Source organism: Myodes glareolus, chromosome 12 (assembly GCF_982192425.1).
Source record: "Myodes glareolus chromosome 12, mMyoGla1.1, whole genome shotgun sequence".
Taxonomy (NCBI): Eukaryota; Metazoa; Chordata; class Mammalia; order Rodentia; family Cricetidae; genus Myodes; species Myodes glareolus.
The window spans coordinates 24,516,457-24,535,613 of record NC_142037.1 but is presented as its reverse complement, the minus strand read 5'-3'; the positions used below and the strand labels follow the sequence as shown (position 1 = coordinate 24,535,613).

General features: G+C 44.0%; 1 protein-coding gene across 1 annotated transcript in view; it reads left to right on the top strand.

The window, feature by feature from the left end:
• The window catches only part of Setdb2 (SET domain bifurcated histone lysine methyltransferase 2), a 61,315-nt gene that overhangs the window by 35,964 nt on the left and 6,194 nt on the right, over positions 1-19,157 (top strand). The window contains exons 15-17 of the mRNA XM_085698602.2: positions 10,739-10,858; positions 13,929-14,036; positions 16,870-17,003. Coding sequence (XP_085554728.2) covers positions 10,739-10,858; positions 13,929-14,036; positions 16,870-17,003 — 362 coding nt within the window. The remainder of the gene's footprint in view (positions 1-10,738; positions 10,859-13,928; positions 14,037-16,869; positions 17,004-19,157) is intronic.

Genomic DNA, 19,157 nt, shown 5'->3' with positions numbered 1-19,157 from the left:
TTTATGTAAATATGGCCATTGTGTGTTCCACTTTATCAACCTCCATCCCATCCCCTTGAGACAGTCTGCACCGAACCTGGCTTGCCATTTTATCCAGACTGGGTGGCCAGCAAGCCCAGCATTCTCTGTTGCACATTCCACCCCTGACTTTTATTATGGAGTGCTGAAGAGAGGAGAACTCAGGTCCTTGTGTTTATATGTTTGTACAGCCAGCGCTCTAACCACCGATCCATCTTTCTAGCCCCTGTGAATTTTGTTTTGTTTTTTATTTTTTGGATTTTCGAGACAGGGTTTCTCTGTAGCTTTTAGAGCCTGTCCTGGAACTAGCTCTTGTAGAACAGGCTGGCCTCAAACTCAAAGATCCGCCTGCCTCTGCCTCCCGAGTGCTGAGATTAAAGGCATGCGCCAACACTGCCCAGCATGAGTTTTGTTTCTAAGAGCTTTCTCATCTTCTTTGAGAATTCTTTGTTTGAGTCAGGGGCTCGCTGTGTAGCCCTGGCTGGCCTTAGAACCATAGAAATTGGCCTGTCTCTGTTTCCCAAGTACTGCAGTTAAAGGTGTGTGCTTCCATGCCCAGGGAGAATCCTTTAAAGAATCTTGTTTTGGTCCATAGCTGTAATAGATATGTCTTTTAAGATATTATTTATGGGCCAAAGAGATGGCTCAGCAGTAAAGGCACATGCTGCCAAGCCCAACAACCTGACTTCAGTCCCTGGTGGTGTAATTATGTTGGTCTGCCCTGTCACCTGGGTACCCTGTCCCTTTACGAGACAAGTTCTGCCCCTTACCTGTCACCTGGTCCCCTACAACAGCAGGAGGGCCTTCCACGTGCACACAATGAAATGTGCACTAATAAAAATATACTATTAAATGTGTATGTACCTGCATATACAAGCATTCATGTGGATATGTTCCTTAAAGGCCTCTGTTTTTTCTGTAAAGTTTTTGCACCGCAACAAGCCTCTCCACCGATGCAATAATCTTAATCAGACCAAATCAAACCAAATTAGAAAAAGCCCAGGTTTAATAGATATCCCGCAGAGGTATCTATTTCCAGAGGAGACTGGAAAGGAAGACCACCACTGCCCAGCTTGCTCATTTATTCTTTCTGTTGAGTGTGAGAAAGGACTTTTCTTGGACCCATGTTGTGCTAGGACCTTTCATTTTGCCCAAGCTGTCCAAGTTGCCTTGTTCAGTCGCCCTTTCTTCTGCCAGGCTGTCTGCACTTTGTCCTCAGTGCAACCTCCCCGAAGCTTATCTTTAAATCCCCAGCAAAGCCCTGAGCTTTTTAAATTATATTTTCTCTATGTTAGTGCCTACGTGGATATTTCTGTTTGTCACAGGACTGAAAAGTCTGGATTTGCGTGGTGCATTGTGCCACATTGATGTTAAGATTCCTTACTGGCAACTCCGTCTAGGATTCTTAATTTTGTTTCCTTTAAAGATACTACTGCATAGGCCAAAGGGTGTGGTAGAATCTTCAAAAATACAGATCAGTTGTTTCTTAAGTAAAAACAGGAAAAGAATAGGGGTTCCTGATGTGTTTTTTGTTTTTTTTATTTTTTTAAACTTTTTGATGACTATTTGGGGTTGTCAACTTGACAGACCCGGGAAGAGGAAACTTCAAGGATTTGCCTCCATCAGACTAGAGGGACATTTTCCTAACTGCTAGTTGATGGAGGAGGGCACAGGCCGCTGTGGCAGCACCACCAATGGGCAGGCGGTTGTGGGTTGTACTGCAAAGCAGGTTAGAGAGTCAAGGGAGGCAAGCCAGAAAGCCTGGCTGCTCCTGCCTTCTTCCTTGTCTTCCCTGGATGGCAACTATAAACTGTTGGTGAAAAATGCCCTTTCTTCCCCTAAGTTATCTTGGGCCACGGTGTTCATCACATCAACAGAAACCAAACGCTACAAGCTGCAGCATTACATAGGAATTGCTCAGTCATCTTTTCATGAGTGACTTATCAGAACCCAGGGATCTGATAAGAGCTAAACCAAAAAGCAAGGCTTTTTAGCATTATTGCTTTGTGAATAAAGTGGCTGTCCTTTGCTATAAATTTTTGCTATAGCTGACTTCCCTTCTGTTACATATTTGGGAATTAATTCCCTAGTTCAGAACAGTTTCCTACCGTCAGGCCTCATTCCTCTCTCCTAGGTAATAGAGATCTGCCTTCCTGCAGTTATCTTTATCAGCAGACATATGGTCAGTGCTTAGGGTTCAGGCAAGAGCATCCCATCTAAGATATTCACAGATCTCCAAGGACATAGAATTACTACTTGACCAAGCTGCTGCTCTGGTTTTACCTCACTCAAAAGACTCCTAACTCCTTATGCTCACTTTCGCCTCAGTTTACTGATGAATTTTAGTTGAGGGCTCTCAAGGACAACAGAAGAGATAATTAACTGCAGCTCAGAGAAAGACCCACAACACCCACGTTGTTCAGCATAGCCCAGAACTGCTCATTTAGAGGCCTGGGTCTCTTCTTCCCTTAGAGCCGTAAGTCTAACTCCAGACCTAGACCCATAGAATCTACAGCATGTGGTGTATGTGTTAATCTGATCAAGAGCCTTTTATGTAGCTTGCTTGGTTACCTGATTCTATGTATGCTTGGAGAAGGAAAAAAAGCGGTGCGCTGATTTAAAATACAATCTGTGCCCTATTCATAATCTTCCTGAAAATAAACATTTTAGCTCTTTATCTACCACCTAATAATGCAGTGTAGTGCACTAACCTTACCTCTAAGAATCCCCTGATCATTTAATTCCTTTCTTAACTTTCTCCATTAAGTTCACTGGACGTCTACTAGCCACTCCCATGGATCTGTGTGTGTTTGTGGGGGCGGGGGGAGAACCCTTATCTGATTTTCTATGGGTCCCTGGAACCTGCTAGGGCTGGGGAATTGTTGGTTTTAAGAATATATATGACTGAGAACATTTGTAATGGGTAGAACAAGCTGCCTGCTAGAATTTGGATTACTGTCTCCTTTAAGTATTTCATTTAGAGGCTCGAGGTCTCCTGAAGGAAACCTTAAATAAGGCCTTAGCCACTGTATATTTCCTAACAACCTTTGAAAGTCATTAAGAGTTTTTAAGTCATCCTTCCTAATTTCTATCTTCTGAGGCTTAATTTCTTTGGGGTAAAACCAATACTTAACCTCATAGAAGAAAAATTTAGAATTAACACTTGAATGCACTCGCACAACTAACACAGCCTCAGTGGCATACACATTGAGAGAAACAATAAATGGGATCTCTTGAACTGAGAAGCTTCTGTATAGCAACAAGACATAATAGCCATAGGATGGGAAAATATCTTTACTAACCATTAATCCACTTCAAAAACATAAGAACTCCTAGAAATCGTCATCAAAAGAACAATTAATCCAATAAGAATATATGCAACAGACCTAAACTGAGAACTCTCAATAGATGAATTTAAAATGACTGAAAGACATCAAAAAATTGCCCAAATATAACATCCTTAACCATTGGAGAAATGTAAATCAAAACAACTCTGAGACTCCATCTTATCCCTGTAAAAATGACCAAGATCAAAAACACCTCCTCCGCTTGTGGAAATGCAAACTGGCACAGCTGCTTTGGATCCTAGTATGGCGAATTCTCAGAAAATTAGGTAACAAACTACTTTAAAACTCAACTATACCTCTTTTGGGCCTATATACAAAAGATGCTCAACCATGTTCACAACAGAATTACTTTATCATACACAGAATCTGAAAACAACCCAAATGTATCCTGATAAATGAGATAGCCACAAATACCTTAAATATCTTTGAGTAACTCTAATCACACAAATTGAGAAACCTCTATAACAAGAACTAAATCTTTGAAGAAAGAAATTTAAGCTATCAGACAATGGAAAGATCGCCTATTCTCTTGTAAAGGCAGCAAAATTGACAATCTTACTGAAAGCAATCTACAGATTTAATGCAAATGCCCATTAAACTTATAACGAAATTCTTCAGACTTCGAGAAAACAGTCCTCAACTTTATGAGAAAAGACAAAACTCAGGATAGCTTAAACAATCTTAAAATCCTGTACAATAAGGAACTTCTGAATGCATTACAATCTCTGACATTAAACTTACCACAGAGCCACAGTACTGAAATCAATCCACCTTGGATACGAATTCACCTACCTACAAACAGCAGACTTTTGACAAAAAGGCAAAATCGTGAAGTTGAAAAGCATTTTAACCTGCTTATCTCAGAGGCTACCTTAATTTAAACTTGTCTTTTTTTTTCTTCAGTTGAAGCTGTGCTGCACGGCAGGGGGTAGGACACAGGCTCACTTTGTCAGATTGCCTTCCCGAGCTCTGGCGGGCGGATTTTTAACTATCTTTTTTTATTTTAACTTGTAAATCATAAAATTAGGGAAATTTCTGAATCCTCTCCTCTGTTCTATAGACTGTGAGGTTAAATTTGCTCTCTACACTCTTGTTCCTGCTTGCCCCTTACCCACAGGTGAGTTGGATTACTGGCTACTGTGACCACGTGGTTACTCAGTCTCAGCGGTAACTTGGTGATTCTTGGGCCAAAAGTCATTTTTCCTTCACCTTTCCTACCCATTTAGCAAGCAATAAAAGTTGCAATTCTGCATCTATCACACTTATAGATTCTCAATAACTCTGTCATTGTTTCTGCTCTACTCTCACTCCCTTTAGTTACCAACATATATAACTGAATACTTTTTCCCTTATCCCATATTTCTATATTTACAAGTTTTTATTCCCGATTTAAATTTTGTCCCACTTGTCTACATTTCTTTAAATTCTGATCTCTATCTCTGAGCGCTCAATACTCCCACATCCATCAATTTTTTTCTCGCGGGTTCCTCACTTCTGGTCCCTTCTTCCTTGCTTTTTGGGGTGCGCGGATCAGCCTCACGTTCTCCTCCACATTTTGTCCGGTTTCCCTCTGGGATTCAGCAATCAGCATTCACGGTCTCTCTCTTCTGGCCCTATCTCCGGCTTTTCATGGAGTTTGGCTGTCAGCACCACGTTCTTTTTCGAACTTCTTGTTCTTCCTCCGGCATTCCTCTCGGGGCACGTTGCTGGGCGCATTTGTGTTAGAGCCCATGTGGCTCCAACACAGATAATTATTTTCCCTAACTGGACTGGTACAGAGGCGCAAGGAATAACCAGAAACAGCTTACACCATTATTACAGAAAAGGGCATCTCAGGCCTCTTCCTCCTGAAGATCTCCCCGCGTTTATTCTCCAGACATCTTTTATACCAACACATAAATTGAGCGGGAAAATACATCAGCATTCTGTCTCCTAGGTAACCAGGTGAATAGCCTTTTGTCAAGTCCGCACCTACCTGTCTGCTGAGTATGCTAGCTGTCCTGTAGACTTCAATTAGCATCTCTATAAGGCAACCTAATCACAAAGAAAAGGAGCAGCAAACATTCTGACCTTTGTCAGGCAGAGACAGCCTGTCATTAAAAAAAAAAAAGCCAAAACGAAACAAACAAACAACAACAACAAAAAAACCCACATTATTCAGAGCGGAAGATTTGCAAGCAAACTGCCCTGGTTTGCACCTCCTCCCAGCATCCTGCTTGCTCACGCCACTGAAACTTAGAGAAACGAAACTAGAAATTAACTCTCGGTGGCACTTCCTGGAGTACAGCTGCATAGCCATGGCCCAAGAGATACCACTGGCTGGTGGCCGAGGCACTGCTGGTGAGTACCAGGTGGTGGCCATCGGGAAGGGGCCACTCTCCACTCTCCCTTCCCCCAGTTCTGCGAGCCTTAATTACCATGGAGACTGCAAGGTACCGCCAATGGCAGAGCTGGGCTTTCAGCAGCTGGGAAAGCTGTAGGCACTGGGGACCTCAGTAAGCGGAAACCTGTAGGTTCTCTGGGTCCATCCTCTTGGGTCCTTGCTTCACAGGTTCGGGAGCTCTGCACTTTAAAGTTAGTACGCAAGACGTGCTGTTGGGAAGGGACGGTAAACTTTATTGGGGATGCTAGAAATCTGGACAGGAGAAACAGTTTGGCACAACTGGGGAATACTGAGGGAAAGCTTGTAGGGGTTGCAAGTAGCCATCAGTTTCTGAGAACCCTCAGGTGTGCAGGCTGATGTTTCAGGTCCACCCATAGTGACAATCTCCTTGTGATGGTATGATCTTCTCTTGAGAGCATGGTATTGTCAGTTTTGTGATCCAAAGATTCCCGGAATTGTCTTAGAAAGGCACGTCCTGAGGAATGTAAACGAAGGGCTCTTCCGGGACAGGAAATAGAAACAAACGCTGGTGTTGACAGGCTATTACAGCCCGCCTTGTGTCTCCAGTAGAAATCTGACACAAAGGCTAAAGCAGAAAAAACAGATCCAGTAGGGAAGCCCTGATGTCAAGCCTTCTCAGTCCCTTCCCTCACTTAAGTCCCTTCCCTCACTCGCGAGTGCCTGCAGTGATCCCTGGCCCAAGTGAAGTCAGTATTTTCAGCAAAAGCAGTCTTCCATCCCTGAAACTTAACCCAGGCCACCATCATCCTGACTCACTTGGTAGATGTCTGCAGCAAAGCTTTTAGGGGACTGATTCATTCCAGCTGGTAACCATCCCCCACTAGCATTTTTTGAAGATTTATTTAATATCTATGAATGCCTTGCTTGAATATATGTTTGTGTACCACATGTGGATTTGATGCCTCTGTTGTTTAGAAGAAGGCATAGGGACTCCCCCTGGAACTGGAGTTAGATATGGTTATGAGTCACCACGTAGGGGCAGGGAATCGAGTCTGGGTACTCTACAGGAGCAAAAAGAGTTCTTGTCTGCTGAACTAGCACTCTAGTGGCTGATATGTGTATATACATATTTATGTATTTGCGTGTGGAGACCCTGGAGCTGGAATTACAAGTATTTGTAAGCCTCCCCAACATGAGTGCTGGGAACTAAACTTGGATCCTTCAGAATAGCAAGCACTCTCTCTCTCCAGCCCCCATCTTACTTTTTCAGGTCAGGAGTCTGTCATAGGTAGAAAACTTGAAAAGTTGATCCAGGCAGAGAAGATGACACAAATAAGGTACCAATCTTCAAAATACATGGCAACCACTAGCCAAATACCAACGTGGCACACATTTCCTTTACCTAATCTGTATGGTCTGTAGGGTGAGGGGCAAGAGAGAGGAGGCTCCAGGCCATTTCCCATACTCTGTGTCTCCACACGCAGAATGGGTTTGTCCCTGAACTAGTGTTCTGATTTTTTTAAGTTTGAAAGTGGGCTGGAGACATGGCGATGGAGGTAAGAGCACTGGCTGATCTTGCAGAGGACCCTGGTTTGATTCTCAGCACCCACACATTGGCTCACAACCATCACAACAACTCCAATTCCAGGGGATCCTATGCCTCCATAGACACCAGGCATTCATGCAGTGCATACATACAGACAAAACACTCACACACGCAATTTTTAATAAAAAAATTAAGTACAATATTAGTGGGATGTAGTGAGGGGCTGCGGGCAGGCCTGCTTTTCATCCTGCCCAGCTCCCGCACGGCTAGCTTAGCCCCAGAAATAGTAACACTTAAGTTGTATTCATTTAAATACTGCCTGGCCCATTATCTCTAGAGAGTTAGTTACTGGCTAACTCTCACATCTTGATTAACCCATTTCTAATAATCTGTACAGCACCACGAGGTGGTGGCTTACCGGGAAAGATTCAGCACGTCTGACCTGGTGGCTGGCTCCATGGCGTCTGCCTCATAGGCCTCTTCCCAGCATTCTGTTCTGTTTACTCCGCCTACCTAATTTTCTGTCCTATCAAGGGGCCAAGGCAGTCTCTTTATTGACCAATGAAAATAACACAATATACAGATAACCCTCCTCCATCAGTGGGAGGTCAGGGAACAAAATAGAAGCTACAGGACCAGAAACAACCATGGCTAACCATTATGGATATGAGTTATATGTTCATCTTGTACTTTAAAATAAACTCCATATTAATAATATGAAAATGAGAGTTAACTATTTCCAAATATATCTCCCTTACCTAAGATTAGAAATCATAAAATAGTTTTGAAAGACCCCCGATTTGGGGAGACTCTCACTCGACCCTCGGGAAGACGCGAACCCCCCCAGTAACTCACGAGAGACCATCCTTGCTGCAATCACACGAGGTTTAATGACAAGACTATAAGATGGGGACCAGTGCACTGGGGCCGAGACTCATAACCCACGCAGGGGAAGAGTTCGACCTCGAGTGACCGGGAGAAGTAGTTTTTATAGGAAGAAACCACATAGCCCAGTAATCTGAAGGGGGGACAGGGAGGATGTCCAAAAATTCCAGTGATGATTACAAAGGGGCAATTCCCTGCCTCTCAAGATCATTCTCAAAGGTCGTAATCAGCTAGTTCCTATTCCGGTGATAATTACTAGGGGGTGACAATTACTAGGAGGAATCTCTTTGTCTCTCAAGATTACTCTCAAGATTACAATCCACCTTTATCTTCAGCTAGTTCCTGGAACCCTGGAACTGGTTAACCTTAGATTTCTGATTCTTCTCTTCCTGCTAGATTTTTGGCTCTATTTTCCTGTTGGGGGATCTGGATTTATCCAGGTCTTTCAGTTTTATTTTTTATTTTTTTTTAATTTTATTTATTTATTATTTATACAGTGTTCTATCTGCATGCCAGAAGAGGAGACCAGATAGAATTACAGATGGTTGTGAGCCACCATGTGGTTGCTGGGCATTGAACTCAGGACCTCTGGAAGAACAGCCAGTGCTTTTAACCTCTGAGCCATCTCTCCAGCCCCATAAAATAGTTTTAAATTTATTACATAAAGCCTATGGACTATTGTGTCCACTCTCCTTCCTCCACACCAAGATAGGGTTTTTCTGTGTAGCCTTGTCCATCCTGGAACTCAATTTGTAGACCAGGCTAACCTCAAACTCACAGAGCTCCACCTGTTTCTGCTTCCCAAGTGTCACACAGACTTTTAAAATACTAATTATGTATGTGTATGATATATATGCATTGTTGGGGGGTGTCCACTGGTGTACGTGCAGAGGCCAGGGGAGGTTGCCGGATGTCTTGCTCTCTGTGATAATATTCTGAACATGTGACAAGCTCTTATAAATCTGTAAGAATATAATAATTCAATAGGAAAAATGGGCTGAGAGAATGCTGCTAGGGAAGAAATGCAAATAACACCGTGTCAGCCATTGAATTCACAAATGTGGGGTATGACCCATTTTTGCCTATGATGTCCTTTGACTTGTTCATCTAACCATCTGTCCAAGCGGTTCTATGAACATACGACTCTAAATCAAGCAGGTGTGAGACCCTGTCTTGTTTTCTCCAAAGCTTCCTCACTATCAATCCCCATGTAGTCTTCCCTAATAATTGCATTTTTCAAATTCTTTAACCTTGGGATTTGGGTTGAAATTACATTAAACCTAAAACCCTCTTGGGGGAAGTGGGGTAGAATTTCTCTCTTTGTGTATCTAGCCTCTGATCCGGACTTGGGGTGTTCTGCTACGTCTGCTGGGATCTTTATCTTGTGCCATCCTTGGCCTTGTGTTTCTCAAATCTTCCCTTGATCTGTTCTCCATCTGGACTAGTTTACTATCTCCAATTTGTCCTGAGCATATACTCGTGTATGTGGCCACCCACTGGAGCGTGGTGAACCTACCAGGGGCCACACCCTAAAAGAAAACTGACACGCCCTCCCCCACAAACCATCAACTGACAATGGGGCGGATGCTCCTGAGTTCTGCCCCACCCCATCCCCGCCATTTCAGCTAGAATTTTGACTGCTTTGATCTTGTGCCGGTCTTGTGCAGACAGCCACAGCTGCAAACACAGGTGCAAATACAGCTGCAAACACAATTGCTTTGAATTTATGATTATAGCATTTCTGTCATATCTAGAAGACACTGTTTCTATGGACCTTAGAATCTTTCCATCCCCTGTTCCACAATGTTCCCCAGACTTGGGGGAAGGTGTGGGGTTATTGTGGTTGTCTCATTTATGGCTGAGCATTCCACAGACACTTATTCTATACACTTGGATGAGTCGTGAACTTGAAAATAAGACTCTATTGCTGAAGATGCCACACTTTTTAGTCAAGAAACACAGAGAAATCAAGCAATTACCAGAAGTTCTTCCTTATTGACTAGTTTTCATAGTTGTGGAAGTTGCCATGTAGACTGTTGGAGAAAAAAAGTAGTCAACAATCTTACATAGCTGTGAACATTATAAGCTCCCATGACAACCAGCACAGCAAAGTATGTTCCTGGGTGCAATAATGGCACAAGTGTTATAGGGGGAACCAACTGATTTCTACCTGGATTTAAGGCCCACAGGAGGCAGCACATACCTGATACTGTAAATCTGACCAAGAGCTCATAGGCCCCAGAGCTAAATAGACACGGTATCAAACATCACTCTAAATTCCCATCTCTGCCCAAAGATAAGTGCAGCTCTCAGAAATCAGAGAATTTCCTTGTTAATTTTACACATTCAGTAAGGCCCCTAGAAGCTTTCCAATGACACCACAGCCACCTTTGTGGCTTGTTCAGCTTCTGTTGACAACACTGGTCTAGAACACGGAACAGCAGCTATACCACACGAGAAACGCTACCCCTTACAGTGCTGGTTTTGTCGTTGTTCCGGGAGTTAAGACTGTCATAAAAACCGGCTTCCTTAAGACTGGAAGAGCTAGCAAGGCCATGAAATGCTTTTCTGTTTTTAACCTGGATGTTGTTTGTAGAGGACTGTCAGGCTCCAGAAATGATGGAAAAAAGAATCTGTATCTTCTGCCCCGAAGACCATGACTGGAATGTGATATACTGTGCGCGATCAGAGAATATAGCTGCTCATGAAAACTGTTTGGTAAGTTACTTGAAAATACCTTTAAAACTACATGTGTGGGGCTGGAGAGATGGTTCAGTGGTTAAGAGCACTGGATGCTCTTCCAGAGGACCTCGGTTATAAGCACCCATAACCCCAGTCCCAGTGTATCCGGCCCCTGAGGGCATCTATTACACACGTGGTAATAGTCTTACATGCAGCCAAAATGCCCACAGATACAAAATAAAGATTTAAAAGCATAACATGACACCTATGTGAGCACTTTCCCCTTGATGACACTGTACCCACTGAATCATCCTCCAACCCCCAATTTTATGATCTCTTAAACTATTTGTTTTATTGAGTTTCTCTGGAGCATTCTATTGTAGTGATAATTAGGAGCCTTGTCTTGTTTCTATCAAGAGTATTGTTTTAATCAGGAGTATAGCTTTTCAAGTCTCATCTAAATTTGCATATACTTTATACTGTAATATTTCATTTTTAAAAAAATGTCTCGACTATTCTTTCTACACAGATGTCATCTTTTACTTATTTTGTGTTGAAAGTTAGCACATTAAAAATGTTTTCTCTCCATCTATTGAAATGATCTTCTAGCCGGGTGGTGGTGGCACACACCTTTAATCCCAGCACTCAGGAAGCAGATACAGAGGGATCTCTGTGAGTTCACGGCCAGCCTGGTCTGCAAGAGCTAGTTCCAGGACAGCCAGGGCTGTTACATAGAGAAACCCTGTCTCAAAGAACCAAAAAAGGAAAGAAAAAAGAAACGATCTTCTAAATTTATTTTTTAATCTCTGGCTACAGCAGGGTACATTATTTTATTTCAGGTTGGTTTGCTTGTTTGTTTGTTTGTTTTTGTTTGTTTGTTTGTTTTTTCTGTATGTGTTTTGAGACAGGACTCCCTGGCTAGCCTGGATCTCGGTATATAGAGGAAGCTGTCCTCAAACACATGGAGATTCACCTGCCTCTGCCTCCTGAGAGCTGAAACTAAAGCTATGTGCCACCACCCCCAGCTGTCAGGTCTGTTTGGAATTATGTGCCATCTGTCCTGTAAACTTACTATTTCTACAAGCAAGGACATTCTCTCACTTAGTTAGAATTTAGCCAACAAAATCGGACATTAGCATTGGGTCTGTAGTACTATCCAGTCCCCAAATTGGAGTTTTGCCTGTTATCCTAAGGTTGAAGCATGTGGGTTCCATGAAGCTTTCAGCCCCAAAGCCTTTTCCTTTTAACCTGAGTGTACTTAGATTTTTCCCTGTTGTTAAACCATTTCTGATGGACTGTTAATTTGCCAGTATTTTTAGTAAACTTTATTGGCATACTTTTCATAAGCAAACTGAAGCTTCCTGAGGCGTGCAATTGAGTCTTGAGAGATGTACGTCCCCGTGTGATCACTGTCACTATCCAGAGAGCTCTCAGGACTCCAGAACATTCCCTCATGTCTCTTTGCAGTCAGCTCCCACCTCCTTCAAATCCTTCTAGAGTGATCGTTTCTCAGAGACCACGTGACAGGACTCTTTAGTGTATAGATTCCCTTGCTCGGTAGTGTTTTGGAGATTCTTCTATGTCATGTGTGCATTTGGACCTCTTTGGGTTCTGTATCTATGTACTCATTCAAAATAGTCAGAAAAAAATGCACCTGCTACTCAGCATACATGTACTTTTCCTTACCCTGTTGCCTTAACAATTATAGCAGACAACATTTCCACAGCATTTACATTGTATTATTACAGAAAGGCACACAGTAGGGCAGGGATAAGCTGTCTTAGTTAGGGTTTCTATTGCAGCAATAAAACACCATGGCCAAAAAGCAAATTGGGGAGGAAAGGGTTTATTTGGCTTAAATTACCATATCTCTGTTCATCATTGAAGGAAGTCAGGACAGGAATTCAAACAGGGCAGGACCCTGGAGGCAGAAACTGAGGCAGAGGCCATGGAGGATGCTGCTTACCGGCTTGCTCCTATGGCTTTCTTAGCCTGCTTTCTTCTAGAACCCATGACCGCCAGCCCAGGGATAGCACCACCCACAGTAGGCCCAGTCCTCCCTCATCAATCACTAATGAAGAAAATGTCCAACAGTCAGGTTTTATGGAGGTGTTTTCTCAATTGAGGGTTCTTCCTTTCAGATAACTCCAGCTTCAGTCAGTTGGGAGCTGCCCCAAGTGGGTGCTGGGAACTGAATGTTGGTCCTCTGAACACTAGAAGAGCGATACACATTCTTAACCGCTGAGCCACCTCTCCAGCCCCTAGAATACTGAAGAGGAAAGAAACTCGTGCCTGCTAAACATACAAGGAGGTTTGTGGCCAGCTGTAGTAGCCGATACCCACATTTCCACTGCTCAGAAGGCTCAGGAAAGAGGTCAAAGTTCAGGTACATTTGGTGTATAGCAAAATCACTTTTTTTTTTCTGAGACAGGGTTTCTCTGTGTAACAGTCCTAGATGTCCAGTTGTTGTAGACCAGGCTGGCCTTGAACTCACAGATATCCGCCTGCCTCTGCCTCTGCCTCTGAGTGCTGGGATTAAAGGTGTGTGCTGCCACAGCCCAGCCACAAGATCATATTTTTTTAAAAACATCATAAAAGCCAGGTGTAGTAGTGTATGCCTTTAATCCCAGCACTTAGATAGCAGAGACACAGGTTGACCTCTGAGTGAGTTCCAGGCCAACCAGGCTATAGGGAGACCCTGTCTCAACAACAACAAAAGCAAAGGGCTGTGGAGGTAGGTATGGCTCTTGAAGTTAGAGAAATGGGCCCTGGAAAACCATCAGGAATGGCCTCTTGTCCTTCTTTTACTACTCTGACTGCAGGGCTTCAACCATTGCTAAGCCTGCTGCACCTTCCTTGGGTAGGAAGAGTGGTGTAGGGGCCACTGTCTGCCCGGGTCCAGAGTCAGCCGAGATGAGTTACAAAGCACACACCCTGTCTGAGAATGAGATTACTCATGGCAGTCCGATGGCTCATGTGTGTTCATGTACCTGCAAAGTGGCCAATACCCAGGCCCGGTTCGGCCTTTTCGGTGCCCTCTCTTGACTTGTATCCATCAGGACTACTTCATGCCAACTCTGGATTCCTCCCCCCCCCCAACCTGCAGCTGTATTCATCAGCACTGGTGGAATGTGAAGCTCATGGTCACTTTAGTAAAACCAGAAATTTTGATGTGAAATCAGTGAAAAAAGAGTTCAGGAGAGGAAGAAGATTGGTAAGTTGACGTGTTTTTATTACTCATACAGAATGAGTCTTGGGGGCTCCAGTTAAGGGAAAGTCTATTTGGGACTAGAGAGATGGTTCAGCAGTTAAGAATGCTTGCTGCTCTTCCAGAGGGCCCGAGTTTGGTCCCCAGGAACCAAATGGCAACTCACAACTGCTTGTAACTCCCGCTCGGGGGTATCTGACACCTTCTGCTGGCTTTCAGGGGCGCCTGCACTAACATACTCACTCAGACACACATCCACAGAAATAAAATAAAAATTCTCATTAAAAAAAAAAAAGTCTATTGGTAAAGTGGGGTTAGAGAGACATCCTGGAGAGCTGACAGTAGGACTGAGAAACTGAGACTTCTCTAAACACTGTCCTAGTCACCACAGACTATCCCACCCGTCAGTCAAGTAGGCTTGCTAGCAGATGTGTGGTGAGTGAGTGAGTGATGAGTCCTGATGAATAAGGACACTTGAGCTTGCTGTTGGGCGGGGAGAGGTCTCAGAGGAGCCGAAAGGTGAGCTGTAAAACAGGAAGTGGCAAGGCCCTGCTGCGGTTTGTAGCTGTGACTTGGGCATCAGTGCAGAGGGGACTTTCCTCTAGGGGCTGCACTGTGTGAGTGCTGGTGCTATGGTCAACACGGACCATAGAGAGGGAGGTTCCTCACTGAGTGAGGAAGGGGTGCCATGCTGGTGGGCTGGGACTGTGATGTGGTCCACAGACTGCAGAGGGCTTCCGGAGGAACTGCTCTAGCTGGGATGGAAAGAGGAGAGGAACCACGTTTAACCTCTCCAGGGATCCTGGAGGTCCAAGGTAAGGCTAGCTTCTCTGCAGAAACTGCCCACCACACATGGAGCTTAAACAGACATAGCCTTTTCCAGAGACGGTTTCTCCATACAGGCCAGCATGCTAAGATGGAGTTCTGAACTATCAGTATACACTGAGAAATGCGCTAGTAGGTCAGGCGGAAATGTCTGTCTTGGCACTGCCTGTGATGGCGAAACATAGTTGTACACTTGTCACTGAGCTAGGCGATGACCTCGCTATGTAGGAGTGAGGGTTCGGGAAAGAGAACAGTAGCATACCTGGCTGAGTGTCCCAGGATCTTGTTAAGATGCTCATCCTGGTCTTGAATCTGCAATCCTCCAGCTTCAGCTTCTTGGATAGCTGGGATTGTAAGTGTGCACTACCATACCAGGCTGGGGAATCTAAATCATAACCCTTTAATTTTCTGTGAATACTTTCCTTCCTGTCTTTCCCCACCTTTAGCATCTCCAGGTTTTACTCGTCCCTGTAAGAAACAGAACCACCAGCCTTTCTGCTTTTCTTTTGGAGCTTCTGTTTGTTGACCGTGTTTCTTAAATAGCCACCCTTTGCTATAATACCATGCTTTCTCCTACTGTATTTCTTAGCTTTCTAAAATACTTTCACTCTGCTTCTAACTTAAACCATTGCAGAACTGACAGCAAGTGTATTGAGGTAGCAGTCTCATGCAGTTCTATTGCTATGCATGCAGCTTCACAATTAAAAACAGCCACTCCTGTATGCTCTGATTTAGAATTCTACCTATGTCTTAATCTTGTTTTTCAGCTGCATTCGAATTTTCCTTACGTGCTTGCTTGTGCTTACCTGGGACACCATGAGTGCCGAGTGCTGTCTCTTGCTTTATGGCATAGTCTCATTGGCTTGGACCTCATTCAGCTGAGGATGGTGCCAGTTAGCCTTGGTAATGGCTGGGTTGCCCCTCGTCACAGCATAAGAACTAGCACTGCTTACAAGGTTTCCTGGAGCTACACAATGCCTAACCATCTCTATATCATCTTCATATAAAACCCAATAGGGAAATAAGAACAAGGGAGCAAGAAAAATGCTGCACTGTTGTGTTTTTGTTTAGTCTCTACAAATTTGAGACAGGTTTCCTTTATTCCATAATATCCCCAATAGTAACTCGGTAGAGCAGTCACCACTACCCCAGGAATGAATGTCTAAGAGGAAGTCATAGCAAGTGCCAGCTGAGGTCACACATGTCAGTGGCACAACCAGGAGCTGCTCTGGCTTCAGGTTCCGGGTCCTCCAGCCAACTCCCTACCTAGGGATAAAGAAGCCTGCCAGTCTTGCTCTTTAGAAATCGCTATTAAGGGGCTGGAGAAATGGCTCAGCAGTTAAGAGCACTGACTGCTCTTCCAGAGGACCTGGGTTCAATTCCCCAGCACCCACATGGCAGCTCACAACTGTCTGAAAATCCAGTTCCAGAGGATCTGACACCTTCACACCAATGTACATAAAATAAAGCTAAATAAATCATAAAAAATTAAAAAAAGAAATCGCTATTAAAATGGAAAGATTGTTTTTTGAAGCCATCTACATATTTTTGCATTTACATAGACCATGATGTAACTGTCTATGCCAGGCCTTATATTCCAGTTGGCTGCAGTTTTGCTAAAACTTCCACATGGGTTGCCAAATCTAAGTCACATTTAGTGTGGGTATGGAGGCTGGGATATACCAGTGGTAGCCAGGATAAAAACGCAGGGCCGCTGGCGTAAATGACATTTAATGACATCCCTACTTTTTTTTCTTTTTTTTAAAAAAAAGATTATTTATTTATTTGATTTATACTGTTGTTTAGCCTGTATATACTCTATGAGAAGGTGTCGGATCCCCTGGAAATAGAGTTACAGACAGTTGTGAGCTGTTATATGGGTGATGGGAATTGAACCCAAGTCCTCTGGAAGAGCCGCCAGTGTTCTTAGTGGCTGAGCCATCGCCCTCGCCCAACATCCTTACTTCTTACCAAAGAAATAGGTACTTACACAGTCTGATCTCTCCTTCTACAGACTTGCACAGTTTGTAATAAAAAAGGAGCCACTGTGGGATGTGAGGAAAAATCCTGTGCGAAGAGTTACCACTTTTTCTGTGCCAGGAAGGACAACTCAGTTCTACAAGTTGATGCTGATCAAGGAACTTATACGTAATTATGTTCTTTAAAACTAGGTGGTGGAGGGGGTGGGTGGGTATGAAAGGCTAGGTTAAGACATACTTCTAAAGTTTAGTTTATGCAGGTGGTTTTCACATGGGAACAGGATTGAAGTCACCTACCAGGAACGCCGCTTCACGACATTTCTGCACAGAACAGGAAGAAGAGCTGTAACATGAGGGGCCGGCTTGTTGGGATATCTGTCCAGCCCAGTACCCCAATAAGCCAGCAAGTCCCAAGGAAAATCACACACAAGACTCCATAAGATTATAAACTGATTGGCTCATTAGGTCAGGCTTCTTGTTAACTCTTATAACTTATATTAACCCATTATTCTCATCTATGTTAGCCACAATGGCTCCGTACCTTTCTCAGCTGGGCAAGTTACATGCTGCCTCTTCGGTGGTCTGCGCAGGAGTGGCTGAGAGAGCTTCTGCTTCCAGAATACTCCCAGTCTCTTTGCTCCACCCCTACTTCCTGTCTGGCTTTCCCGCCTATACTGCCTGCCTGGCCAATCAGCATTTTATTAAAATATGATTGACAGAATACAGATAATTCTCCCACACCAAAGAGCCACTCCAGGTTTTCTCTGTACTCTCTTCTTCCTGGTGGAGAGGCTCACTGTAGGCAGCCTGGCCTCCTAACGGGTCACCCGGAGCCAGGAGCCAGTTCATGCCTGCTGTTCTGCAGCAGGAAGATCTCCCTTCGGGTCACATCCTACGGGCACAGGCTCAGGGGTCTACACTTCCACCTGGTGGGAATGAGTTCTCTTCTTCCAGTGTTGGACCCATATAGAGAACTCAGGTTCAGACCTGATGGCAAGCACCTTCACCTGCTGAGTCATCTTACCAGCCCCCCAGTTATTAGTTTTTAAAATTCCATTCAGTTTTGCGCTGCACTTTTAATATTTGATTTGCTGTGAAACTTACACGTAGTTATATTCTTGGAACTTCACTTCCAGTATTTACTTCCACAAACAGCTCGCTTTACTATTAGAGTAGTCTTTAAATACGTAATCAAATGAAAGAGACTGAAGACTCTGCTGTACCTACTTTTTGTTTTGGAGACAGCATCTCACTAAGTAGAGCAGGCTGCCTTGAACTCCAGGAGGTACCTTAAAAGTTTCGTTTTGTTTAACTTAGACCATTTCCAGAAGGAAGAGGTGGGCTTCTCAGCAGTTTACATTGGAATTTGAACATTGAGGTGCAGAGACTACCTCACAAGGGACTTAAGGGACACGAAGATAGAATGAACCTAGAAGGTGTCACAGGTTAGGGGAGGGACACAGAGAGGCCACTGTGAACACTAACACATGGGAGGGGATAAGGTAGGAGGAAGGGACTTTGCCTTGACTTGAAAATTACTGACCCTGGGGATGGGAGGACATTGTGGGAGGGTCTATGCTAAGACTTCCTATACTTTTTTACATGTTTAGAAAACCTATAGCCAAACGTGGTAGCACATGCCTAAAGTCAAAGCATAAGAGGTGGGGGCACAAGTTCGAAGTCAGTCTGGGGTTACAGCTTGAGACCAAATGTGCAGTGCTCAGAGTATCAGGTCTAAGGGAGAGGAGTCTGAGCTCAGTGCTGCTGGGGAGGCTGCATGGAGGGACCTGGTGCAAAAAGGAGGAGGGCATTAGGTCCCATAAGTGGCTAAGACAAGGCAAGCCTAGGAGCCAGGAAGTCCCTTAGAACGTCAGCTCTCTACCCCGCTATGCTGCTGTCCTGGCAACGCCCTTCAAATACAAGCTCTGTGAAGGCATGTTCTGGTCTGGAATAGTCCTCCAGATTAATGCATGTGCTTCTGTGTTACTTTTCAAGATCAGCAAAGTTCTGGGTAGTAAGACTGAAGCTTGAAACCCTCAGACATTAGTTCTTTAGGCATCCCTCAGCACAGCACAGGAACCAGTGCTGCTCAAAATCCTGACTCAGCCTTCAGAGAACAGTCCCCGTTCTCAAAGGGCACAAAGATATGGACCAGTCTCATCCACACTTGGTGTGGGTCAATCATTTTACAGACTTACACACATTCTTTTTAAAAACAAATACTTTAGTTGTATGTAGTGGCATACAACTGTAACCCCAGCACTGGGGAGGCAGAGGCAGGCGGATCTCTACAAATTAAAAGATTCAATGACTCTTTGAAACT